Source organism: Aptenodytes forsteri, unplaced genomic scaffold (genome assembly GCF_000699145.1).
Source record: "Aptenodytes forsteri isolate BGI_AS27 unplaced genomic scaffold, ASM69914v1 Scaffold265, whole genome shotgun sequence".
In the NCBI taxonomy this organism is placed as follows: Eukaryota; Metazoa; Chordata; class Aves; order Sphenisciformes; family Spheniscidae; genus Aptenodytes; species Aptenodytes forsteri.
In genome coordinates, this window is record NW_008796175.1 from 312,865 (window position 1) to 340,666 (window position 27,802).

At 41.4% G+C, this 27,802-nt stretch overlaps 1 protein-coding gene across 1 annotated transcript in view; it reads right to left on the reverse strand.

Moving 5' to 3' along the window:
- Positions 1 to 254: 254 nt before the first annotated feature.
- ADGRG4 (adhesion G protein-coupled receptor G4) overlaps positions 255 to 27,802 on the reverse strand; it is a 29,620-nt gene continuing 2,072 nt past the window's right edge. The window contains exons 3-20 of the mRNA XM_009287636.1: positions 22,067 to 22,147; positions 21,514 to 21,608; positions 21,134 to 21,186; positions 18,619 to 18,767; positions 17,559 to 17,691; positions 16,928 to 17,046; positions 15,215 to 15,425; positions 12,630 to 12,795; positions 12,357 to 12,506; positions 11,419 to 11,538; positions 9,479 to 9,524; positions 8,502 to 8,605; positions 7,001 to 7,122; positions 5,930 to 6,198; positions 4,612 to 4,705; positions 3,265 to 3,554; positions 2,612 to 2,713; positions 255 to 382 (exon numbers count right to left, since the gene is read on the reverse strand). Of these exons, the coding sequence (XP_009285911.1) occupies positions 255 to 382; positions 2,612 to 2,713; positions 3,265 to 3,554; positions 4,612 to 4,705; positions 5,930 to 6,198; positions 7,001 to 7,122; positions 8,502 to 8,605; positions 9,479 to 9,524; positions 11,419 to 11,538; positions 12,357 to 12,506; positions 12,630 to 12,795; positions 15,215 to 15,425; positions 16,928 to 17,046; positions 17,559 to 17,691; positions 18,619 to 18,767; positions 21,134 to 21,186; positions 21,514 to 21,608; positions 22,067 to 22,147 (2,432 nt within the window). The remainder of the gene's footprint in view (positions 383 to 2,611; positions 2,714 to 3,264; positions 3,555 to 4,611; positions 4,706 to 5,929; positions 6,199 to 7,000; positions 7,123 to 8,501; positions 8,606 to 9,478; positions 9,525 to 11,418; positions 11,539 to 12,356; positions 12,507 to 12,629; positions 12,796 to 15,214; positions 15,426 to 16,927; positions 17,047 to 17,558; positions 17,692 to 18,618; positions 18,768 to 21,133; positions 21,187 to 21,513; positions 21,609 to 22,066; positions 22,148 to 27,802) is intronic.

Here is a 27,802-nt window from a genome sequence, read left to right on the forward strand (position 1 = left end):
ATGAAGCAGAGACTGTTTCCAGTCTCTGTTTAACATGAGGGCTAATCTTGGAAACACAGAGGGACCAAATCCTTATGCGGTCAGTACTGCCACTCCACTAAAGCCTAGAGAGTTGAATCGTGGGACGTTTTAGCTCTATAATTGTGTTCAGAGTGATAACTGTACACTAAAAGTAATTACTTAGATCAATGTTTATTTCTACATGCCACAAAAGAGAATCATCATTAGATAATCAGAAGGAAACAAATTCAGTATCAATGAAAAAATCTTGCTTTCTGTGGATAGTGCAGCCCCGTATCCATGGGTAGTATTCTTCGTGAACAAGGAGGTTTGGTCTCACCATCTTCTGCAGGTACAGCACTCGGGTTGTAATGAACTTCAGCTATGGAAAAGAATTAAGGAAAATTTTCCATGATTATAATTTGGTTTAATTTATTTAGAAAGAAACCTGTCTATGCACAGTTCACTGATTTAAGGTCTTTGGAGAAATAACAGAAATCAGCGTGCTTCCAAAAACAACCAGGAATGTTTGGTGCTTGGGTCAGAATTCCTACAAAGGCATCCCTTTTTCAGAATACGGGTCTGCAACGATTTCTCCATCTTGGAAGGCAAAATCTCCTGCTGGGATTCTTCTGGACTAAACAGGCTGACAGCAGGTCCTGTTCAGCTTTCTGTAACCTCCAAGATCTTTGCTCTTTTGGGAATGCATGAGATAGACAGGCTGTAGTGCTCCCTAACTGGAAGTAGGTCCTGTGAGAATGACAGCCAGCTGGCCCAGGGTAGAATATCTCTTAGGTGCCTAAGGTGGAGGCTGAGCAGAGAGTTCCCTTCCTTTTGGAGAAGAGCCATACCAGCATCTTAAGGGCTTTTTTACTTTCCTTAGTACAGCAAAAGCCACCTGTAACACAGCCATTAACCCCCAAATTAGGTCTGGCATAGACACAGCAGTGAAAGGTTTCCTATTTATTTCCATTGGTCGGGATTTGACAGTCACCATATGGAACCTATTGCATTCTGTTCTATGCAGTGCACGCTATTTTTCTTACCGATCCTAAAATTTATATCCAGAGAAGTCCTGGGGAGAAAATCTGAACCATTGAAAGTTGAGCTTGTTCCATTAGAATTTAGACTCCACAAAGCCTGGGACGGTGATTTGTGGTTTAAATGCCTTGGTGTAGATCCAGCAGTTGCACCTGACCCACTCCAGTCTGAAATCAGAGAGTGGAAGGCACAGGAATAAAATTCTGTACGTGTGTCATATCTCAAACTACTAGAGATCAGGGAGGAGAAAGGTCTGTTCTTGCTTCTTGGGCCACCCTTGTACCTGCCCTGAAGCTGTGCAGCACAACGCACAATTCCTGCTGTTAATTTTTACACTGGCTCTGTCACACTTGTGCAGGTGGGGCTGGATACCAGCAATTCAGTCTTCTATTTCCCCTTTAGGGACCCAATCTAGTAATACTAATTTGGATAAGGTCATACCGAAGCAGACAGGAGGCGCACAAAGGAGTGGAATGGCAGCCTTACCCTTATTGTATCGTACAGCATCGAGCTGGCTTGTGCTCAAGGGAGAATACTCTATGTGCTACTTAGACCTGAATTCCCCCTCTGCAAATGGAAACGTATTCCTTGGCAGCACACAAAGCACAGGACTGCTGTGTACAGGACATATGTGTTCATACGGGATTTTCAGGCTGGCTTCCTGCAAAGACTAAACTGAGTTAGCTTCTCCTTGGTTATACCCATTCTTTATGTCAACTGATTTTGACAGACATACAGAGGTACTGAAGTTATTCAGCTCTTTCAGATTTCTGTGAAAAATCAGCATCACCGTGTTGGCCCAGAATAAGCCACAGCACGTGTTATTTCTTGCTGAGCTGGTAGATAACAGAATCTTAGAATAACTCAGGTTGGAAGGGACCTTTGGGGGTCTTCACTCCAAACTCCTGCCCAGAGTTGGATCAGGCACCTCTCCAGATGAATTTTGACTCTCCAAGGAGAGAGACTATCTCCACTGCCTCTCTGGGCCACTGTCAGCTATTTAACTACCCTCATTGTGAAGAATGTTTTTCCTTGTATTTAATGGGAATTTCCCTAGCTGTGACTTGTGTCCGTTGCCTCTTGTCTTCTTGCTGTGCACCTCTGAGAAGAGCCTGTCTCTTCTCTATAACCACCCCTCAGATAGACAAACACAGCAATTACACCTCCCTTCTCCTTCCCCAGCTGAGCAAACCCAGCTCCCACACATAAAAAATAGCTACTAGTGTGTCCAATATCCTGCATAAGTTTCTGAATTCAGCTTTATGAAGACTGGAAGGCCACCAAAGACATAGCTCACATAAGGGAATGCTGAATGGCATGTGAGAACAGAATTAGAGACCAAGCTGAAATCTTTTTCGGAAATCTACGTTTTTTACTGCATGCTGTCACCCCATCATCGTATCATATAAGCAGTTAATAGAAGAGGATAAGGACCTATTAAAGAACAATTATCCAATGCAATGCAGAAAGGCTATTGAGGGGAGCCTTACTTCTTAATGTAGAACAAATGTGACACCAGTAGCAGGCGAAGACTTATGAGTCGAGCTAAACAAAACCCCTCAATGCTTACCAGAATAATTACTCAGACGAAATCTTCCCCAGCAAAAGTGTACTCGGCACTGCTTCACTACTTCTTCCTTCATTAGGCAGTGAAACACAAAGATAAAGAACCCTAAAGAAGTAAGAAGAGAAATTCACAGGTTTTCAGGTGGATTCTCCAGCCTGCTGTCCCTTTTCTAAACTTTTTGTGTGCCACTCAGTTACCAGTATGTTACGTATGGGCAGAGCGATGGTCCCTGGGCCAGCATGATGCTGGACCAGAATTGCACCGAGTCCTTTGTGCGTATGAAAGGGTAATGGGAAGAGCTTGCTGCAGATTTGGTATAAGAATAATCTGCAAGTCACTGTAGATTCTATCAACCATTTTTATGCCCAGATGAAAAGGATTGTGCCAGCTCCTGAAAATATGCATTTATTTAGACCCATGTTTCAAGGGCATGAATTCATGTCTTCAATAGCATAGCTATCACAGCAATGCTATCTACACAACACTGTCATCCCCCTGCAATGGAGCTTCCCTATTAAAATAGCTGAACACTGTAACACAAAAGCTACATGAGCACTCCTCTTCCCCCATGCTTGAATTACATGATGTTACAAATTTACTTCTATTCCACAGTCCTAAACTGTTGTATTTATAGCAGTACTCCATTGAGAAATTACCTTGCAAGGTGTTAAAAATGCTGAAGAGATACAAGAAAAATATCCTTACTGCGCCCCAGGCAAAGAAGACAAAGCCCCAGGTTAAGCCCAAAAGGAACATCAAGCTGAAAGCACTTTTGAGGTCTTGGAGAAAACCTCGTTTCCAGAATCTGGATCTCTTTTGTGTCCTTGATTTCACGGACTGGATTTGAAGGAGAACAGTGATGAACATGGCTGTATTTGTCAAAAATATTAAGAAGACATAGGCCACAACGGAGATGTAAAACACTATGTTCTCTTGAATCCAGCAACTGCAAGAAAGGGAAGTATGTACTGAATAAGGAGTTTTGTGAGCAGTGAAACTAATGAAGCCTCGTATCCAAAATAAGTCTCCCATATGGTTCTCCAATACCCAGTAAGGGGCATTCCCTAATGCCTATTACTTTCCCCCAATAAAGGCACTCAGAGAATCTCTCCGCTTGCCTTTTTTATGGATGTTATAGAAATTCAATAACTTTGAGACTTTAATTTTCCTGCCAAATTCAAATAAACCTGACAGTTGTTTCACAACTTAACAAAGACACACTGCCTTAGGAAAACCAAGTTAAATATGACTTAATTAGGAGCCTAAATAATAGTAGAGCACAAAGATGAGCACTGGTTAGCTTCTCCTCGGACAGCAATTAGTGAGTTTTGCTCCCTTTTTGCTAAAGGTGGGTAACAATTTTCCCTCTGAGGTGTCATGGGTGTGTGTTGCCTCTCCGACAGGATAGAATTCAAATATTCCAGGTAATCTTCACCAACAAACGATCAGGTTGTGCGAAACAGAAAGCAGAGGAAAAAATGGAAGCCCTCTTTGCTATAAAACTCTTTTAAAAAAGGGTGAAAGAATGCAGTGTTTTCCCACTGGAAAAGTGAGGAGGTTGAGATGATTTAATAAAAGAATTCGAAATGAAGAAGAGACAGTGATGTGAATTGACATTAAAAAACCAGAAGCAAACGTGCAAAATACTAGAGCAATTATTCTTCCTTTAGGTTTTACCAGAAATCTAGAAGACGCAGGAGCATATACAAATGTCCCATCAGACTGAGTTAATGTCATGTAAAGAAAGAGGTTTTCCAGAAAGTAAAAATGGAGTTGACTGGCAGAAGCCCTCCCTGTCCCCAAGCCCAGTCCACTGACGTGAGAGTTACTCCGTGTAGTAGCCATACATCCAAAATGATCCACTGAACCAGAACCACTAAAAGGAGAGGGTTAAGATGGGGGAGGAAAGACAAAAGCAAGAAAGAAGTTGTTGCCTTCTGGTTATTTCTTCTAACTTTGAGAAACTCTGGTGACCATCAAAAAGCTTAAAATATTATACTTACAAATTGCTGAATGGATTGCTCTCAGAAGGTGATCCACTGCCATAGAAGTCTTTATTTATAATGAGGAGAATAGTAATTACAACAGCTGGTATTCCTAATATGGAAGGCAAGAGAAAAAGAGATATTTAGATAAAAAAGATGAAATGGAGAATATGGAAAGATGTCAGATAATCTCTGATGAGTAATTACAGCAGACATGTACATCTTGGGATCAAACTCTAAAGCTCCTTGTGAAATGAGTGTAATTAAACGTGTGGCATAGCAGGTTTAATCTCCTTATTTACGTAAATTACAAATGAGTGGGCATAAAAATATCTGTGTTTGCAAAATGTTTGGGAGTGTTCAAACATCTCCAGAAGGGATCCAATCTGGTAAAATAAAACTGATTATTACAAAAAGCAGAGTGTCAAAAGATAAGCAGACCACAGCATTTTCCGTTAAGATCTGATAGAAACAGACATTTTGCAGACAGTGTTTTATCAGTCTTCCCTTCCACTCATTTCTCATTTCCCATATTTCTTTCAGTTCAGGCTTTTCTGTTGAGAGTGACTGCTGCCAACAACTCCGTTGCGGATGGCTGCCCCTGAGAACAATTATGTGTGACATTAAATCTAAGGATGGAGATGATGATGCACTGCACACTATTCAGAAGCCTAAAAACCCCTTTAAAACAGCGTCTAACAGCAACCGAAAAAACACAGATGAAATCCTGCTCTGGGTCAGTGCCTTTGATAACACCTTTTCTAACAGCTGAGCCAGCATTTTCAGTCCTTTTTGTTATGTTTCTCCCAAACAAGTCCCTGATGCTCAGTGCCTGGAGGAAAAGTGAATCAGTGAAGTCCTCAGGAGTGCTATAAATGAAAGCCAAATCCATCCCCGCAGGGGAATCATGCATAGAACAGCAGCTAAGGACACGAGGCCTGGAGAAGATCATCAAAATCTCCTCTGAGCATCACCAATGCAGGGGTGAAGGCTGTGGGCAGCTCATACTTCCTCAGGCCCACCCACTGACGTGAGGTACCATGATAAATCATTCCTGTGAAGAGCAGGAGGGGTAGGAAAGCAGTCCTTATGCCCACTTTCGCCTTTCCTTGCCTATGACCCTGTGCAGGGAGCAACAGGCACTTTCTGCTAATGTCTCCCTGGACAGAAGAAACTTAAGCTGAACCTGCCTGGGGGAAGGAATCCATCCTTACGGCTTAGGGTGTGCACCACATTTCTACTAGCTCAGTGTCCTAACTTACTTTTGCAAATATGCTCCTATCTTAGAGAAGTTAACAAGCACAGAAGTGGAGAAGGAAGACATCTGCTTACTTACCCCAGCCAGCAATACAGCATTTTAGGATGTACTTTGGGACATAAACGTTGAAAACTTTGACAAGAGCCAAATAAAAGTGAACAGACTCCAGGCACATCCACGTGAAAGCTGCAAGCAAGAAGTAGTGAAGAAGCACAGCCACGGTGATACAGAGACCCGGCTGGTTGAATGAGGACAGCCAGGAGTTCATGAGAAAGACCATGTTGAGCATCAGCAGTGAGGCACAAAGATTGAGCAGGATTTTTGAAGGATTGTCTCTCCGCAGCTTTCTAAAAAGAAGGGGAAAGTCCACGAGGTTATCATTGCATGAGCTGTGCTGGGTACATTCGCTAATGCAAAGTAGCACAAATGTGTATTCAGCATATTACAAATTGGCTTTCTGTCGTGTAAGTTGTGTCTACCTTAGTGTTTTATATCAAATCACTGGTGTGTTTTTGAAGCAGATCTCCCAGCCTGAAAAAGCAGAGCTTCTATATACATGGAGACCTGCTAGGTTTTTCCACACTTGGTGGAGGAGAGACAGACTTAACATCATCTTTTTACTACTGCGTCAAATATTATTGTTATTGCAATATTACTGGATTATGAAAGCACCCACAGTTACCTAAGTCTAGGGCCCCATCGTGCCAGGATGTCACTGGCACATACAGTATAAAACGAAACCTATCCAAAAGGACAAAACACAAGAAAGACCAAGAGCAAGAGAAGAGAAAAGTTTCCCTATTTTACTGTTGATATCAACCAATGTAGAGTCTATATACAGGGAATATTCCAGATTGCTGATATGATATCTTACCCATGTCCATGGGTAAATCTATGAAATGATAGAAATTTAGGAACATAGAAGTTGCTGAACAGTTCCGACTGGTGCTTGTATTGAAGCATGAGTATTTGAATCCCTCTTACTTCACCACAGTCACAGGTCAAAATAAAGCAATATTTATACTGTCGGCTCTCAGTCCTCCCTCCTAGGCATCACAGCATCAAATATTACCAAACATTCTGATAGTTGCTGCAAATTCATTATTGCTAAAATATTAAAAGCGATATAAGAAAAAGGATCAGACTTACTCAAGGGCTAGATATGTCACCAGTGTTACACCCAAAAAAAGGGAAGAAGCACCACATCCTGCATAGCTTATCAGAGTTAATATACGATCATGTGTGATATCTATCTCTGTCCGGGACAAGTCCTATGTTACAAGATAAAGAATCACAGTTGTTTGCCATAACAGATAAAGAAAATTGCTTTCCACATTTTCACATTGATAAAGAAATCAATTTCTGTTCTGCTTACTGCTACTTTTGCAGGGTTTCCGTTAATATTTTTATGCGTTTCTTAATGTATAGTCCTACAGAATATCCAAACTAGTAAAAATACGCAGTAATAAGTTGTGAAGCTAGAAAAGCTGTACTTCAGAAACCACAGATTCAACAAGGATTCTAGGATCTTGCCAAAATTATTCCCTGGGAGCTCACTTTGCAGGAGAAACTCTACTTTGTGTCAATGGCAGCTGCCACGCTTGGGAACTGCACAAACCTGCTAAATGTCTTGGAGCATGGGAGGATCCTGCACATCCAGAAAGCATCCCTCCGCAAAAATCACCCGGGAGGCTGGGCCCTGCTTCTCCACAGCTGCTGCCAGGAGTAATATTGAGAGGATTTTGTTGTCCCCTGCCACAGTTTCTCTTCTATTTGGTGAAACTTCAAACCTCAGACTGGTAACCTACCTCTCTGATGTACAATCGACGGTGCTGTTAAATACTGGTAACTGTGCTGATTACTGAAGTGGCAGTGCAGAAGAGGTGTGATCTTAAAATCAGACTGAATTCTCTTTGCTTGAATGGAAACTTTAGCAAGTTGACTGAAATCTAAATTCTTTCCTGTAGAAGTCGCATTTTTACTACCAGGGAGGGCTTTCGCGCCTCTCTGGGAGCAGGGTAATGCTGACCTCTAGGGGAAGCTGGGCAAGCATCTGAAGGCAAAGGGATGGCCTTACCCCGTCGTGTAGGTTGTATCCTACTGGGATTAGACAACTTTAATCTACTCAGATTGCTTTGAACTTGCCTAACACTTCGCATTTTTTGCAGCCCATTCTCAGGCAGTCATCCCATTTTTTGACATTCAACTTTTAGAGGCAGTTTTCTCTGTATTACAGAGAAATAAGAGACGATAGCAGCTAATGACATCTCCCATATTTATATCAAACTTCCCTTTCTGATGGAGCCTAGATAAAACTTTCAGAAAGATGTAATGCCATTAGTTGCCACTGGCAGGTAATAAATTTAACACAGTATTTCCAATGCAGCAAACAAAACGTTAACGTTGATTAAGTTACATTGCAAAGAAGTACAAACTACATCTGTAAAATGAATTTGCCTTGAAGCAAGTGACATTTAGAGGACGTTATACTATAAAAATTATTATAAGCGTTTTGTTTGTTATTACTGATTTTGGCAAAATTGCAGATATCAGGTTGTATAGATACGAATCTCCCATCTCTCCCCAAAACTAGCGATGACTTTCTTTAGTGCCACGGGACTTTTTTGGAGATGATTCACAGAGTACTTACCAGTAGGACTCCAAAATGGGTAAGATGGTTACAAAAACAGATTGTGTAATTCATATCTGTATATTCCATTTCACACCCCGATGTATTCCAACCACCCAGTCCATCTGTGTAATAGAGAAAAAGGGATTTTTAAGCAGAGTTAGTCATGCTCAGTCATTTATAGCTCTGCAGCATGCAGAATGTGTGAATATGAGCTCAAGTTAGTACAGATTGCAGGGTCATTTAGCAGCACACAAGTGAGATTTCACACAGGAACACATCTTATATAGTTGCCTGCGAACCTCAAAACTTGGATGAAAGCCTTTGGTGGAATGAAGAAATATTTAAAGTCATTTACATGCCTGCACACGGAGAAAGCAGGAAGGTAAGGAAAAGTGTGCTGGACTAGATTATGCTGCAGGGTTTGGAAACACAGAAGGCAAGAAATATTTACAGGGCAGAGGATTTGTTTAGGCAGAGTGTAGCATTGAAAAAGCCAGATCTTCCCTGGTAGGTTTGAATTTATGACCCTATTTATGTGGCGTGTATGACATATTCAGAAGCTAACCTTCTGATTTAAAAAATATATATATTCTAACACCAATAATTGCAGAGAAAAACCTCTCCCACGTGTTCTGAGTTAACCCAATACACACTTCTCTTTCTGTGTCTGTTGACTCTCTGAGCCATATTCAAGACTTGACCACAGCAAAGCCCCCACTGACTTCCCTGAGCTGTGAGAAGTCATCTGATGTTTCATTGCATTTCTGCTTTTTTCTTAGACTAAGTCTTCTTATTCGTGTAGATGCACCATTGTACAATGCCAGACACGTATCCCCTAGTAGTAACACTGATTACCAAGGTATCAACGTCAATGGAAACCAGAAACACAGACTCAACAGGACAGCCTCAAAGTTTCAAGCTGAAATGTCAAGGAGCCAAAGGCCCTGGGAGGCTGGTGACAGAGCAAGCGTGGCAGCTCTGTAAATAGCACTTACCGTTCTTCTGAAAGTCCCAAAAGACGCAGTGCACTGCTGCATTACCCTGAAAGCAGAGAAAAAGGAGGCTGTGACATTTATTCAGTACGTCTGTACACCGCCTGCACTTGCAGACGGTGCATCTTGCCTGTAGTCAGGGTTTATAACTAAGGCAGTTTGATTCGATTTCCTCTCTACTGCTCGACGAGAAAGCCCACTGATCTCTGCGATTATTTGCATGGTGGTGCTGCATAGGGTCTGTAAGTCACTGGAGATGCCAGCAGTTCAGGGGCAGTTGGACACTTGGTCATTGGGAACCGGCTGGGATATTGGCCATCTCATCCATGGCACTGAAAACCAGCAGAGGGTCGCAATTTTTGCCTTCCCCTTTACCGAGGGAAGTCCTGGGAGTCGGTGATTTGCCCAGTTTTACCAGTCTTTCTGTATCTCGTAGTCTTTTAAGGACAGCAGAAAATCTGACAAGTTGTCCAGCTTAGGCCGATTCCTATGTCTAATCTCATTGGCTTCATGTGGTATCTGAGATGTCATACCGAATTACTGGTGAAATTCGAAAGTTATGACTAAGACCTAGAATAACAACCTGAGAGTTTATACAATAATAATAAAAAACCCCAAACAATTCTTGACACAAGAAAACCTTTATTTTAGAATTTCAGTGTTTCCTCTCTCTCTCTCTCTCTCTGAAACCAGGCAGGGAAGACACCTAAGAGAAAATAAAGCTTGCCTGCATATTGCAAACAGCTGAACAGATTTAAATGGGTATTCAATGCAATGTTTTCCCTTGGGGACATTCTAGTTTATTACTCATAATGCTGCAGCAAACTTTCCTAAGGCACAGATTAATTTTCTTTTATTATTAATAAAGTTTAATAAAGCATAGAGTTTACAGGAAGCCACCCTAACAGATAAGCTGTTAAGACGTGTGATCTGTAGACTGTCAAATATAATTAGGCAGAGAGCCAAAGATGTAGGTTAGGATGATATCTCATTAAATATTTAATTAGGATATTTTTAAAAGGTCGAGGAAAAAAATCTGAGAAGTGCCAGATGGCCTGGTGGAGTAAAAATGACGGAAGAGGGGGGATATCTAGATGAAATTTCTGGGTATATATTACTTGCTAGAACTGAATGGAAAGAGCATATTGCCATAAAAGCAGCATTTTCAAGCTCTTATTAACTTGAACTTTAATCAAATTCATCTTACTGAATAATTTTGTTCTGCCCTGCGTTTGCGATATATTTGTGTGGAGGCTGGACCATAAACATTGGCAACACAAAAATGCTAAGGTGGAACTCAGTCCACAAGTTTCACCCATGCCCATTTAAAAATAATTTAAAATAGATTTTAGTTTTGAAACATCATTTTCAAACAAAACAAAGCAAATTAATTTTGAAAACATCTATGCAATGTTTTGATTTTTTTTGAATTTACCTCTTTTTGTGACTAAAACAATTTGCTAAATTCGGAGCAACTACAAATCATTTCAGTCAAATCCAAAACCTGCCATTTTTTAGCAAATAAACTATTCCTTGAAAAAAGTTGTCCAGATCAAAACAAGGAAACAATGAAAATTTACCTCTGTGACTAAAACAATTTGCTAAATTCGGAGCAACTACAAATCATTTCAGTCAAATCCAAAACCTGCCATTTTTTAGCAAATAAACTATTCCTTGAAAAAAGTTGTCCAGATCAAAACAAGGAAACAATGAAAACGTCCCTTGCTGCTGAGCATGGATTTAGAGTGGAGACACAAGCTTTACTAACCTGCAGGAATTAAACACTGAGATCTGTGTGGTCTGTCAATGTTTTGGTTGATATATCATGGAGAGGTCAGGCAGCAAAGTGTTTTAAGCTTATTTCTCCTGTTGCCAGTTTATTGTAAGGCTAAGTGAAATAGGCTCTACTTCAACACGTCTCTGATGAAATGAATACATCCTACCGTATTTTGGTCTATGTGCTGAAGAGTAATAGTCACAGGCTCATTAAGGTTCTGAATTGATGCGTTTTCAATGCTGGCACTCACGACATAAGTATTCAACCTCTCCTTTAAACTGTCATCCTGCAGTGGAAAAATACACGCGTGCAAAAAATGCCAAGTCATTTCAGTTACCAGCAATCCTGCTTTTCCCTGCTTCCTTTTTTAAAAATTGTATTGGAAATGGTGATCCGCTAAACACCATGGGATGCCTGAGGTAATTTAGCTACTTGCTACTACATTAGCAAATGTAGTTAGTTGCAAATTTAGGGACAGTCTCCACATCAGCTGAAGCAGAACAGAGTTTCAGATGCATCAGCTGGATTGAGAAAGCTGTATAATCATTTCAGTACATCACAACATCCAGTTGTACATCATTAGGCTCATTAGACAGTAGACACAATTGTGAATGCTTCTTCTGTGTGAAAAGCATTGCTCAGCACACTGTATGCTCCACCATACCAAAAGAACACTCACCCACCCCCCCGAGTTAAGAAAACAGAGCAAATACTAGAATAGTCCTAAATGCTGCATATCAGTGCTGCTATTCTTTTGATGGAGACGTAAATCTTGACATTATTTTCATTATATTTGACATGTACTATGCACGTTCCTTAAGCAAGAGCTCACTATCAGAGGAAGATTAGGGCATGTTCTTTTCCTACAGAAGAGCAGTATTGGAATAAAGCATCATCTACAGAAAATGAACAAAAAGTCTAAGGTCTGCAGACACCTCTCAGAGCATCATTGCTACAGCAAAGGTTTTGCTGCCTGAGTACGTTTTCCCTGCACGTTTCTTAGTGCTCCATCAGTCTGACGCCCAGAACAGATGACGCTATTGCGTTTTTTCTTGTATTACTATTATTACTGCCGTGTTAGCGTTTGTTAGGAGTTGTAGTTACCGCAAAGAGTGAAGTAGTGCCAAAAAACTTAAACTGGATCTTTGAACGCTTGTCTGGGTCAGAGTGCTCGATCCCTAAGAACTTCTTCAGTGATTTTGGCAAAAACACCGAGGCCAGGGCCTTTTTGAAAGGGTATTCTTGAACATTGATCTGCAGGAGAGAGAGATGTCATGCTCAGAGCTGCCTTCCTCAGGTCAAATACACAACGGTACAAAATAGCAGGAGGATTGTCTGGTTTAGTCAGTCATCCCTGAGATGATACTTTACTCTCACCTTGAGATCCACGCCTCTGTCATAGGAGGTAACGCCAAAAGCCAGTCCTCCAAACACGCTGGGATCTGGACGCATCACCAGCAAAGCCAAGGAAGTGATTATGACCGACGTATTTCTTTCTGTGTAAGTCACCTTATAACCTATCTCCTCGGTTGTCTTCAGGATACTTTACCAAGAGCAACAGCAAGAAAAAAAAAAAAAGATACATCTCTTGAAATGTTCTCCTGGCTTCATAATACGCAGTCAGGAGACAATCAGCTAAAAGCCTCTGCTCCGATTTATGATCACAAGGAGCAATCACTAGAGCAGAACAGGTCCATTTTGGGGTAGATGGCATTTTGTCTGGCACAGGGTCAAGTGATAGCAAGCAATTGAGTTAGCATGTTTGAGTAAGCCAAAACTCTAGCAGGTGGAAGATACCGTCCTGTGGGGACAACATGAGGTGGTTCTGGGAAGACCTGAGTCAAAATTCACACCCAGTCAAATACTGCATTTCATCTGGAAGGCAGTAACTTGTAAAACCTGCTAATTTGATTATTTGCAATCATTTACTTGTACCCTCAGGTAAAATATCAGAGCCAGAGTAATTTAGTCTGCAAGGGAGCTCTGGAGGTCTGCCATCCAACTCCCCACCTCCCCCAGGCAGGGCATACTTTAAAGGTAGGTCAGCTTGCTCAGGGTCTTGTCCTTGCTCTGAATATCTCTGAGGATGGAGATTTCACAGGCTTTCTGAGCCCTCTTCTCAGTGTTTTGGGTTTTTTTCTAAGTAGAGAGAAGAGGGTGGATTCCAAAGGAAGCAGCAAATTAGGGTTGTTTAATGCTTATGGGTATTAAAAGAGTCAGAGACAGCTCCGCATCCTGTTTGGCCTCCCTTAAGGCTGTTCAGCAGTATGCAAGAAGGGATAATACTCTGTTGAAAATGTGTATGACAGCTGACCCCGTCAGGCTAAAGGCAAACCTTCCTGTCCTCCTTTGGTCTGGTGTTATCTTCATGCATATTTTGTGCGACACACAGACACACAAGGACCCCCACGGGATCCTTTCAGCCACAGCTGCCTGTCTGGAGTTCCACTTCCTCAAAATACCTGGGATCCAAAATTTCTACAGAGGCCTGAAGGAAGGAGCATAATAGCTCTTGTGAGGATATCATGCTAGCTCTCGTCAGGTATCATCACAGTGGTCGTGTTCTTCTGAGGTCTGATTTATGGAAAAATTAAAATACCTAAGATTCTCCTGTCCATAAAAATTGTAAAGACTTTTTTATTACAATTTGTACATACCAGCTCCATCTCCATTAAGGATCAGGAATCCAGGGTCTATTAGAATATCATCCTTGTCCCTAAAACCTTACATTTCACAGGAGGAGAATTCAAAGTAATGGATATTTTGCTTAAAAAACCCCACAGCCTATTTGAGAAGGCAGAGGTGTTGAGTGCTGGCAGCTATCACAGCCCCCACTCCACACACTGCAGTGCGGTAGACTTTGAAGAGAGAGCATACAGCCAAAAGGATCACGATGCTACTCAATACTTTCTCTCTGGCAGATTTTCTAAGCTATTTTTGGCTACTCCTCCTTGCGGATTCCTGAGTTTGAAAAGGCAATGCATAGTCGTCCAGTACAAATAACTGGGCTGTTGCGTAGTCTATGCCCCACCTAGAACTTAAGTGGAAAGTTCATTTTTCTTGCTTTTTATATTTCTTATTTTAATGTTTCTTATTAAAATATTGTTTTACTTCAAGTGAGAGAAAATTGCAGATAGGCAGAGTCTTTAAAATGAGAGATGTTGAAAGGCTTTTTAATATGATGAACACCGCATCTCTTACACTGTTGGTTAGCATTGGATTTGCCAGTGCAAAGTAGAATAATCTTTCCTATTTGGAGGTTCAGGCCATGCAGTGAGAAGTGGGTAAGCTGTCTTGCCCAAATCAGAAATGAGTAAACTCTGTTTAGTCAAATGTACTTGCATTTGCCTTTGTAAAGGCTGGCAGTAGTTTTCTGAACAGTGTGCTGCTCAGCAACAGAAGCCAGACATTTCAAAAACAGGTAGTTGAGTTACCTTTAAGATCTCAAAGGAGAGAGATGTTTTTAAAGTTATCTAGCAACCTCGATTTTAGCATGTGTGAGAATCACATAATGGACGTAGGATCCTAAATGTAGATTTTGAAGTCTAACGTTGAATAGCTATGTTTGAAAAATCTTTATCAGCACAGGTACAGCACTCCAGCCTGCCGTGCTGGTGGAACAGACACGTGTCTCCAGGCTGACCTGCCAACAGACCTCACTGCTGAGCTGTAAAGATCACCTCTGAGATGAGACGGCAACTAGACAGTCTCCCTGATCTGCCTCCAGGCTGAGATGCCCATAGAGAACAACTCTGTGATGGTGACTTCTGCAGAACTGGTTCTGGTAAAAGCACCTTTGACAACACAATACCCAATCTCTACTGCTAAGAACCACAAACATGTTTAAGATCCAAGCACAGAAATTGCTAACTCTTGTGGTGATATTTTAATAGACTGAATGAATTACTCCATAGTGCCGTTTTAGCTTAGGAAGCCGCTTCTGGGCAAGTTATCTTACTTACCTATTGGTCATTTTTCTAATGTTCTGATCTTCTATTTCTTGCAGCAAAATATAGTTTAGTATAGACAATATAGTCTCTGCAAGTGTCATGCTCGTATCTGCAAGCCTTACGATATCAGAAATTTTACTTGCAATGATTTCTAATTCTTCCATATGCAGTGTTGCATCTGGCAAGAGGTATAAAATATGCTGTACAACATCTTGTGCATTCTCTGAAAAAAAAGAAAGCACAGATGATTTATGTGGCATAGCTATATGTCTAGCTATATAGCTACATGTCTCTATGTTAAAGCAAGGAGTTAGTCTGCTTCTCCTCTCTTTCCATATGGTCATAATGCTTCTGATCTATTACAAAATCATGTCCTATGAATAAGTCAGTAAGCCCTCAACATGTCAATGAAACTGGCAAAAACTTCAAAGTAAAATCTGGATATCTCAGGTTGTATTTTAAAGGAAGAAAACAATGTACTTGTCATAAGAATATTATCACCTGCTTTTGGATTATGAAGATTATCTGTAAATAATACTTGCTTTTAACTTTGGTCACGTTTACAAGCATTTGTGAGTTCAAAATTACACAAGATCCGCCCCTCTCCCCAAATGCTGCTTAAATGGTATAGCAGCAAAAGCAAACTCTGAATGGTATAGTTTGAAAAGTTGTATTTGCCATTCATCATCTCACCATCCTTCTACAATTTTTTTATAGAAGCAGAGTTTTACACCCTGGGAGTCAGACAGACTGTATGCAACTGCAGATATCGTTCAATGATCTATTATTTGATGCCACTGCTGAGTAGGTGGATAAGCTGTGGTATTGTTTTTGTTCACCATTCAAACAACTTGCACTGTTTGACATAGCTTAAAAAGATATAATCAGGTGGTAAAGGTCACCTTATAGCTTACATGAATTACAGCACAAACTTTTCAAATCCATACACTGATTGGTGCTTCTTTGTATGAGATATTATGAACTAATTTGATGTGGTAACAGAGAGAGTATAGACAGGCAAAACCTGTCACATTATTCATTGGTTATTTACTTAGTTCTAAATCTAAGTGTAGGATTTGAGACAAGTCTTCAAAGTGCTAGGTAGAGAAATTTGAAGCACCTGCAAAATTCATCTACATTAAAAGCACTGTAAGATGACCAGGTGAGTACACCCTGGGAGTCAGACAGACTGTATGCAACTGCAGATATCGTTCAATGATCTATTATTTGATGCCACTGCTGAGTAGGTGGATAAGCTGTGGTATTGTTTTTGTTCACCATTCAAACAACTTGCACTGTTTGACATAGCTTAAAAAGATATAATCAGGTGGTAAAGGTCACCTTATAGCTTACATGAATTACAGCACAAACTTTTCAAATCCATACACTGATTGGTGCTTCTTTGTATGAGATATTATGAACTAATTTGATGTGGTAACAGAGAGAGTATAGACAGGCAAAACCTGTCACATTATTCATTGGTTATTTACTTAGTTCTAAATCTAAGTGTAGGATTTGAGACAAGTCTTCAAAGTGCTAGGTAGAGAAATTTGAAGCACCTGCAAAATTCATCTACGTTAAAAGCACTTTAAGATGACCAGGTGAGTAGGATGCACATAAAACCACCTTGTCGCTTCAGTTCTTCAGATGTCCAACATAAGCATTATCTGAGAATAACTATTTTTACTTTGATTCACTGTGTCACTGAAGTATCTGGTGCCTTACCTTCCGTTATCTTGATATCATGGAGGTCTAAAATACTATTTGGAAGTTCTTCCAGTAATTTACATTCAGTCATATTTGGTTTCTTCCAGAAAGCTTGCTCAAGTTCAATATTAATTGCACTGAAAAATGAAAACAGTGTACATTGTTACAAGAAAAAAATATATAATAGTTGATGTTTCTCGTATTTCCCATTTAAGTGGCTAAGAATATAATTAATTAGCCCAATTTTGAAAACTGACTTGCAAGTCAGATCTGACTTAGCACTCATTTAGCAGAGTGGGAGCAGGGCCCAAACGCCAGAGCAATTTGAAATGCATCTGGAGGTGCTGGAGGGCAGAGCGCCATGAATGGATGGCACAGAATGCTACAGTGCATCTGTTTCCCCTCCCTGCTCAAGCAGAAAGTCAGCTTCCTGCTATTCTGGCTTGCACTTGCTGCAGGTGATGGAAATGATGCAACACTCCCTTTTCCTGCAGCCCATGCTGGACTGGCCCTGTATACTTTGCATCTTCCTTGGCATGGCACTGCTGCGTGCCATGACAGACTACCATCTGGTTTCCCATCACACAAAGCCTGGCGCTCCCTCCTGTTTCCCATGCAAGAACCAAAATGAGATGATCTCATCACTCACCAACTCCTTCGAGCAGACTGCAGAGGGTTTTTCTTGCAGCTGACCTCTGCTTTGGTAGCTGGACTTGTTGGCGGCCAGGAATAATTCCCCTTGTAGGTTGTGTGTGAAAAGCTTTCTGGGCAATCCATTAGTGCTGAGGAAGAAATACATAAAAGCTCTTTAAAAAGATTTAATAGTCAAAAAGAAGACCCTCTGACACCCAGGGGCCCAGCTGTTCTCTGGACCTCCTTTCCTGATGGGACTGAGCAGTAATTTGCAGACTGGATAGGAGTATTTTACAAGTTTATTGGCTGCAAGAAAACATTTTGCTTAAATATTTCACCTGTTCTTCTATGACCTTCTTCTCTTTTGTTTGACAAAGTCACTTCTCAGGTAGAGGGTTAGTTTCCCAGCATCACAAACCGTATTTAATGACAGTACATCCTGCAGGCTTCTCTAATCTATCTGAAGGTGCTTTCACACTGCCCCTCAATGTCTTTCCTCCAGGCTTGTAGTTCTATTGCCTGCAGCTGATCTTTTGTAAGTCTTTGGTATAAAACGTGGTTTTGAATTTCAGGTACAGTCTGTTAGCTCTTATCTCTGGCTTACTTCTGTATTTTAAGGAGCGATAGAGATTGTAACCAAACCAACAAAGAGATTATTTGCAATTTGAGACTTGATCCCATCTGCACTGGCATTAAGAGCATGTCCGCAATGGGTTTGGTTTCGGTGTTTGGCTCTGGCCTCCCTCAATAGCCATGCTCTGGGACACCGGCTGTGAGCAGGAGCTCCTGGGTTTGCAGCTGCATCAGCCTGACCTTCCCTTCATTGCAAAGGTGCTCAGACCTGCCTTGGCACCAGGATTCAAGTTTTAGCTTACCTCCGTTTGTCTGGAACCCAAGTTTTTCATCTTGCTGTCATTGCATGATGTTCTACAGCTTGTGCATTGGATGAGGTCAGTCTGGCTACTTGCAAGGAGGTTTTCTAGCCTAACCTCTCCACAAAATTTAAATTTGATAAAAGACTTGTAGCCAGAATTACAAAGCATATGATCTCCAATGAGGTTTTAATGAAGTATTACCTATTGGCTTGACAGCCACATCTTCAGGTTTCACATATAAGGATAATGGTCCCTCTTCATAAGTGTCATTCAACAACTGTTTGAGCTTGAGACTCAGCACTTCTTGTATTTCAAGTGATGTGGCCTTTATAATGGCCTTACAGACGTAGCTACAAATATAATACACAAACAAGGCCGCCATATTAGTAACATTTCACAATTATAAGTGGCTACAAAATTAAGGAGTAACCCAGAAAATTATATTGAATTGGATAATTTATGTATGTATTTTGTTCACCATAAGTGCAGTCCTATGGTAAATGTCAGCAAATGCCACTTCTTATGTATACTAGTACCTTATCGCTGGAAATGCTTTCTAAAGTACAAGTTATTGGGAATACAGGTAGAAGAATCTATTTCCAGTTTCATGGTAAATACCTCAAAAGGTTTCCTAATCACGTTATCTCGGCAAAGGAACATCTCTGTCACAAGTAAGCGTTTTTCAACCATGTTTTAAAGTTTGGAGCGAGCTAGTCATAAAATGATGAGGTGCTTGAGTACCCCTGTGTCCAAACAGAGGTGGCAAACTCCAAGGCTCCCTGGAAAACTGAGATTTAACCAAGTGCTTTCAGTATCTCCACTGGATTACAGCTTTTTTTCCTCAAAACAGCTATTCTTCTGGATAACTATGTTTGCTGACTTTAGGAGGTTTAGAAAGACTGTATCTTTCTTTGAGTGGCTTCAGACATGGCAGAAAGAAGCAAGAAGCCAGCTTTCAGTTGCAGGTGGATCACCTCAATGGACCTCTAATTTAATTGAGGGCTAACGAGTGAGATGTCCTTAGGACTGGGATGTTTCAAGTGTTTCCAACTCACTCCTGTCTCTACACGGTTGTTCCCCACTCCGCATGGCCTTTGTAAACCATTTGCAACCCCTTGAAAGTGATGGGAACCCAGCTCCCCTTCCTCTTCTGGCCTGTCAGAAGGCAATTAGGATTTCGTGCAGAAGAGGTGCAGGACTCATCCTGGCAGCCTTCTGGGGCACAGTCCACTCTCTGTTCTGGCCCCAGTGAAGGATACTGCTCACAGCCCGCTCTTACAGTGCAGCACAAACCTCCCAGCTTGCCATGGCAGCACTTTGAGCCTCCCAAGATATGCGGTATGAGAGGGAAACCTTGGATGCTCAAATACATTTCCCCAAGTCAAGCATTACTGTGGTTCTGACTCCACATGTGCTTTTCTGTTTTATACAACTAAAGGTTCTACAGTTACTCTGAAACTAAAACAGCCGAGGAGGGGTATAATTCCTCCTCATCCTAAAAATGAAATCAGTATGAACTAGGGAAACCCAGTTCATAACCATGGGTCTTACCTTTGTGACATCTGCTTTACCATCATCTTCAGTTCGCACAGAAGGACACAAAAAGTTAGAAGCTGGTTAGAATCAACTGGCGCAAGTTGATTTTAAGGAAAGCAAACAGCAGAAACTCAGTGTGTTCATTAAAATAGAGCCTATTGCTTTAAATGTTATTGGGACCTGACTCTCTAGATTAGCCTTTGTTTCACAGTACTTCTAGAGGTACATCAGGAGAAAACAGAACCTCATAGTGCATTGATGCTGCCTCATGCAGACAGCAGAGCAGATCTGTATTTAACGCTGGTCAATGAGTGTGCTCACCAGAAGGCTATTGCAAAGTAGACTGCTTGCAGGTAGTGCTGGGCACATCCAGCATTCCTTTGTCTGCACAGAACGTATCAATATCTATTGAGACACAGTGGCTCTCCAGCCCAACTATTTACATGGAGTACATCTACCATATTGAAGGTCAATATTTATATAATTTCAACAAAACACAATAGCATTAGCATTTAGACCATGCAACTACTATATCCTCTATGCAGAGATAAGAAAAAGTAAGTTTTTAAATCAGAAAATAACAAATTACATACATGAGCCCTCTTATAGACACTGCTTTGTGGATAATTACCCCTGCAAGCAAAAGAGAATAGAATAATTATTTCATAGTAAGCATGTAAATATAACATGCTCCATTCTGCTGTCACCTAAAAAAAATATCTTGCGACCACCATGAGCCAGTAGTACTAATGTGAACGAACCCTGCAGGTACCAGCGCTCTGCCCTACTTTCCATCTCCTGCAAGTAACAATTTCTGTACTTTTTGAATTTCCAGGATGGCATACCAGATATATCAGCCCACCTGACTCATTGCTCACACACTGCAGAGGCAGCAAAGGTTTCATCTTCATCATGAACCAATATATATGGCCAAAGATGAGGTCTCAGTTTGGCAGCAGCTACCTGCCTTGCATTAGGCAGGATATATATTTTCAGGTGAATGAGCCCAGTAAACAAAACGTGGGCGTTCCACATGATCGCAGTTGTACAGGTCTGGGGGTTTGGTTTACACCCTTGTCACGGGACTGGCCAGTTGTGAAATGGGTATTTGGAACCTGGCTACAATTTTGCTCAAAGGACAGAGGGCCAAGGTGACACCACTATACAGCCAGAGGCTTACCTGACTTTAAAGTTTGTCACAACAAATTCTTCTCCAGTAAATATGATACTAAACTGGAAAGAAAACAATAACATTTTTATTAACTTGATTTATCGATACTTTATCTAGACCTGCTTGTAAATTTAGAATTGTCATCAAAATTCTAAATCCTGATGAAAATGGCTAAAATTTTTTGCAAAATGTCAACACTTTTCCCTTCCTTCAGAATTTAATTTTATCCTGTTAAAAATGCATTGGATAACATGATTCTGAAACGCCACAATATTGTTACATGGATACTGATTTCTGTGTTGTCCCATCAGTTTGCATTCTGTACCAGCTGTCCTCATCATCTGATACTTGCTAGAAATACATGAGAATGAGAAAAGAAAGCTACTCACCCAGTTTTCAAGAAGCTTCCTTGCATCACAGGAATCAGGAGCTCTCTCAGTTTTGTAAAAAAGCGAAAAGTTCGTGTCAACGTTAAAGAAGCTGACTGTAAGAAGAGAACGTAAGTGAGATGCATCCTGTAGTTTGCACAGAAGGTGCCTGCACCCCTTCCCATCTCCTCACCCCTCACTTGAACCGCGGTTGTGTTTCCCATTCCCACGGTTATCGAGGCTCTTTGGGAAATCCCAGACTTCAAGTGTCTAAGTCCAGATTACTGCTGCATTGCTAGGAATTTTATTAAAGAGCCTAAGGGCCCAAACACACGGTCAAGTTATCGCAGCTTAACAAACAAGTTGTGGTTCATGCTTGTGGGTGCACTAACTTGGCTTTTACTGCCTGCTAAGAACACATAGGAAGAGATAGGAGGATCTGCTGACATACAGCACCTTGCTAAGCAGCAATAGCTCGAACATGTGACTGAGTCTTAAATTGTCACGTGTATGGTGTCAGTCTGTGTCAGTGATGATCATGTCAGTGTTTAAAAGGGCCTCATTTAGCACTTACGTGGAATGGAACCATTGGTACTACTGGTCGGAGGTAACGGGGGCAGCGTAGGAGCCCTTGCTGACGATGCTTCACTCGAGCCTGCTGAAAAGAACATTAAAAGGCCTAAGAATCCACAGTGGCAAAAGTGTAAGGAAGAGCATAGTCCAGGTGAGAGAGAGGTATGAGTCCTTCAGCAAAGGTCATCATAACAAAGAGCTGCTGTTGTTCCACAGACCTCTGCAGGGTGAAGGCAAAGGGGGAAAATACACCTGCACGTGGGGGTTTTTTTCTTATTTCTCCAGAGGTAACTACAGCGTAACAAGGGAGAAAACAGGATTTGCAGAGTTTAGATCACAAGGAAGACCAGAGTTCATGCAACATTATCTTTTTTCATTGCTTGTGTTGAAGAGCGGTTATCTCTCTGTTCCCTTCTTGCTCGTGTAACCTGTGCCAGCTTTCAGGAAAAGGCATTTGTCAAACACTGAATGCTAACGGGTTAACGTGCAGTAATGCATGTGAGATGAACATTGATATTCATGGTTTCTGGTTTAATGATAACCTGGCATAAGGATCCCCATTATAAATGCCGGCCATCCTGCCTGTTGTTTTCAAAGTAAAGAATTCCGAGAATTCGTTCGTAGCTAATTTTCCTTGAAGTGAATCACCTTGTCAAACCAGATACGGTTTTTGCATTTCACATGCAATCTGCCACATCACCAGGCAGACAGGGACAAAATGGGTGATGTTTGTCACATGTACTACAGAAAATTGCAGTGAACCGAATCACCGTATAACATTACAGGCCTCGGTGATGAAAGAAAAGCAGGATCACAACATTTTGCTCTAGAGGTACCGTTTCCTTGCTATGCTGATAATTTGTGGTTTTTTCTTCACTCACATGACTGTCAGAGACTTGACATTCTAGCTCTGACTAAGAGAAATAAACTTAACATATGAATACAAAGCCAAATGTCTATGAATAAGGAGTGTGGTCGGAAATAAGTAGGATAAGGCCATGGTTCATAAAACATTGTTTTCTCTACCGTAGCTCAAGGTAAGGAGAATCACCCATGCTTAAAATATAACAGCCCATCTCTGACCCATTCAAATCAATGGCAATACATCCATGGACAATAACAGAAACAGGGGCTGTTAGCAACTTGAAGCCTCCTATTTTTATCCTAAATAGCTTCAAATTATTTTGTGAAGTTAAAAGGACAGCTGAAGTCAAAAGCCCCTTCTGAACAGGCACGCTACAGTACACAAGCTTCTGCTTCCTAGACAAACAAGCAATTTTACCCTTTGCATTAAGCCACAGGCTGTGCACTCAGCACAAAGTCAAACCAGAGCAATTTCTGAGTTCCAACTTCATGAAGAAGAGGACAATAAAGCTATTGGAAGTCCAGCTCTAAGTTGTCTCTCCAAGGTTGGCTCTTGCAGACTAAGCTTGGACCCTTCAGTCTTCAGCTCAGACCTTCAGCCTCCAAATGCTCCTCGGAGGTGCCAGTATGTGTTTTGGTGTTATCTCATGATCTAGGAAACAGCGGTTTCAGCCCCCATAGTGTCATCAGCCGAGGCAGCACACTCAGAGCTGGTGGAGAGCTGAGCCAGGAGGCTCCTCCACACCTGGAGGCAGTGGGATGGGGAGCAGGAAAGATGCACAGGCTGTTCCAAAGATCGAACTGTCCAGCAACCTGCTTTTGCAGAGCAGCGCTCTTCGTAGCACAGTCCCTGCTGCCCCCAGGGTGTACAGAAAGCTGTAAAAAATAGCAAGCCTGCTTTTCCCATGATGCTTGATGAATCTTAGGTTTTCATTTGGGCATCTCCTCTTTATACTCAGGCCTTTTGTTTCTGAGATAGTGCTAAACTGTTGGAAAAAAGAGGACTAATTTACTCTGCTTTACTCTTCCACTAAAATGCTAGCAATTCCAGGAGCAAGCTGCCACATTGCCATTTCAAATCTGTTTCCTGCAGTAGGTCAGAAACATGGCCTGACATAATGGGTATTTGCTGATTCTTTATTTGGAAAAGATCCGCAGGCTTAGATCATCTAGCTGCAAGACAGACCTAGATATTCAATACACAGACCTCCTACCAATAGCCACTAACACTGTTTGACATACACACAAATATGCAGAAAACAAGAAGCCAGAAGTATCTACTAAATTAAAAGCAGAACCCTAGAGACAAAGGAAAACAACTCCTCTAAAGAAAACAGAAGGACCTGAAACTAAGGGGATGTGCTTTTTCCTCCAGCACCCATGCACACCAAGCCCCCCCATCCTCACAACACATACTACCATGAGAATACAAAGAGCAAAACCCGGAGCACCTGACCCCCCGTGCTGCGGAGAGGCAGATATTCCAGCATCCCCAGTGACTTCAATCCCACAGTTTAAACTTCTAGTGGAAACCTGTATGCCTTCCTGTGGTGTGAAGCTGCAGAGATGGGTTCTGCGAGCCCCAGTGTGATGCTACAAATAATTAGTCCCTGGTTTCAAGCTGATAGAAAATGAGTGTCTTGCTATAAGCTTTTAAGAACTGCTGTCATAGAGAAAGTGTGATGAGAACGCAGAAGGGCCAATGCTGTGCAGACATGCCCTATCACTGAAATAAATTCTTTTTTCTTTCCTTACAGAAATACAGACATGATATTAGGCTATGATTTATCAAGCCATAAACCAAACTGTTTGTACACCTAGGGTTTAACTTGTCCTCCCAACCATTACAGTGCTGCAGATCCTCTCCAGATAGGAGGGATCTGCATATAGCTGGGTGACTACAGGCTCCACTCTGTTCCTGTTATTATCAGAGTAATGTTTCAAAAACCATTGCCTCAGGGGTGATCCATGATATCACCCAGTGTCAACCAGGATGAATCAGTAAAATCTGCTAGGGAAAAAAAAATAATAGAGAAATGGCCAAACAAATCCCAAACCCATTCTAATCAGGAATGTAACTCACAATGCCATTTTCATCTCCTGACAAATGAAGCATAATTACAACTTCATAGATTCGAATTTATTTCTATTTCTTTCTCTTTCTCTTTCTCTTTCTCATTGTCACCTGATAAAAAAAAAAAATCTTTTTATTCTCACAAGTCAAGGATCATTACCAGCAGGCAGGTGTGGGACTAGCCACCTGCATCTTGTAACTTCATTTGCTTTAATTAACATGCACGTAATTCCATTCACGAAATGAGGGCTAAGGCGTGATGACAGATGAGATCTGAAGCTAGAAAAATACTGTACCACTGACATTTTTAAAGTCCTAGTCATGGATTTTGATTTGATAATTTAATAAATGGTTTATTTGGCATCCTGTAAATATGTATGGTTTCCAAAAGAAGAGCAGCAAAAGTTAGACCAACCAGTAAGAGAACTGTAATAAATATATTTCTATATTATTAGCAGTCATTTTCAGATATTGTATATTCATCCCTCTACCAGATTATTTAAAATTAAGAAGAAAATCAGAAATCAGTGTGTGGGTGAGGTAGGGGGAGGAAGATGAAGACTGTGAGTCAGTGAGAGGATGAGAACGCACACTTTTACTTCTATACTTTTAGCAAAGGCCCAGCTGAGCTGGAAAAGTAAAGGATCATCTTCAAGAACTCTGTGAAAAAATCAAAGGCAGAACAATAACTTTACTCCTGCTATCAAGCAAAGCCAGTGCAATTGCTATGATAATTATACCACTTATAAAAAGTCAACACACCTTCTTCAGGCTGCTTCCTGCTACATTCATATGAGAAGTTTCACTCACTTTGCTCAAATAAGCACTGGCTTTCCAAAAGTAAGGTAGGATTTCTAAAACAAAGCAGGTTGCCCAACTTCCCAGCACAATTGCATGAACTGTCTACTGTCAAGGTGAACCCAGCAATGCACAGATCTATAAACAACATATATAAACACAAGAAGCCAACCTTGCAGCTAGTAATTGTTATAGGGCATAAGTAACAATTTGAGTCATGACATTTGCATTGAAATGGCGCTTTCCCGTGACGTTTCATTACATAGCAACACTTTGGCACAACTATTTGTTATACACATGCTCCAGATGCTCTCACGTAAACTCAATATGTATGACCCCATATGGACAATCCATACGAACTACAGCCAAGTGCAGCTTCCCCTATCTGACAGACAGGACATAAATCTCTATGTATTTACACCACTCACTGTTATCCCTACCTAGTGTATCGTCAGTATGTCTCTGTGCAATAGCTAGCTCATGAATTTCAGTTAATTAAAGTAAGGACTAGATTTATAGTGGAAGCAAAGGTCTTGCCAAGATCTGACGCATGACAGATTCTCAAACTTGATTAAATTTTATGAACATCTCTGCAACTAGGACTTCACAACAGTCATCTTAGTTATTGCTCTCAGGAAAATGTCAGACTCCAGTAACCCTTCTCCCAGTGTGGAACACAATGTGGATCCAGCAGTTTGTGGCACCATAGGCAAGAGTAGCGTCGGTGCCCGTTGGTGTAGTTCATCACTTGTGAGACACGCTGCTGTTTCTCCTTGCTGATAACCTTCAAATATTTGGGCCAACATTTTCCAGACTGAATGTCCAATTCAGGCTGCACTGGAGAATCCTAGCTAGAGGAAGTCACCTGGTTCTTGGGGACTGCTTTCGAGGGAAAAAATGCTTTGACCATTGAAAGCCTCTCTCTAATGTGCTTTGTCTCACTAAAAAGCTGCTCAAATTCATCCAGGTTATTGTTTTTGAAAAATCAAAGGCCAGGAACACTGAGCGGAGGCTTTGATTTTAGGTGCTAAACTTTTCATCAGCAAACATGACTAAGCTTCTTAGAACTCCTTGCCAAGCCAAGCACGTACCTTTCCCACAGAGCGAATGGGCCCAAGGGCAAAGGTGTTAACTGGGAAAGGGAAACTGAGCCTTCCTCCTCCCTCCTCATCAGATCATGTGTCCCCCCCCAGTCAGGGACACAAGTGGGGAAATAGCTCCGGCAACAGGCAATGCAGAAAGAGGACTGCCTGGATAAAGGCAGTGGGGCAGGGAGCCAAGAGACAGATGGGAATGTTGTAATCTACAGTAATTGTTATTAGTGCCTGCGTTCTTTGGTGCAGAGCGAGGGGGTGTGCAATGAGGGAGGTGGGGGAAATTCCTCTGAGCACAGGTTTCAGCAGCAGTCAGTGGTTTCCTGATGCTCTTCTCATTGCCTTGGGCCCTGGTTCCATGAAACCTGGAGCAGGAGATGGGAAAGTGCAGCGGGAACTGCGGTGAAGTCAGCGGGTGCTGCACTTGACAGAGATGTGCTGTCTGATGGGATGCTCCTTGAATTCTCAAACTGGCCACCAAAAATGACCAATTACTGTGCCTCTGCTTTCCCTGTGAAGCTGTCAGCTTACAGACGATTAGTAAAGATGCATTCACTATTATTGTGGAGCACCTAAATATTGTGGCATGTCATTAGTTTTACGTAAATTAGTGAGTCAATCAATCAGTTAGTCAATCTTGGTCCTCTTTTAATACTGTGTAGTTTAAATACCGTGTAGTACATACAGACATTGGGATTGAATGATGAGATAACCCAAAACACTGCTAAGAGTGCTTTTCAATGAAGCAACATCCGTCTAGGGCACACAACAGACAGGAGTCTTGCGGAAAAGTGATTACTATCATCTAACTAATAGCTCTAGTTAAATATTGTTAAACATAGAATCATAGAATCATTGAGGTTGGAAAAGACCTCTAAGATCATCGAGTCCAACCGTCAACCCAACA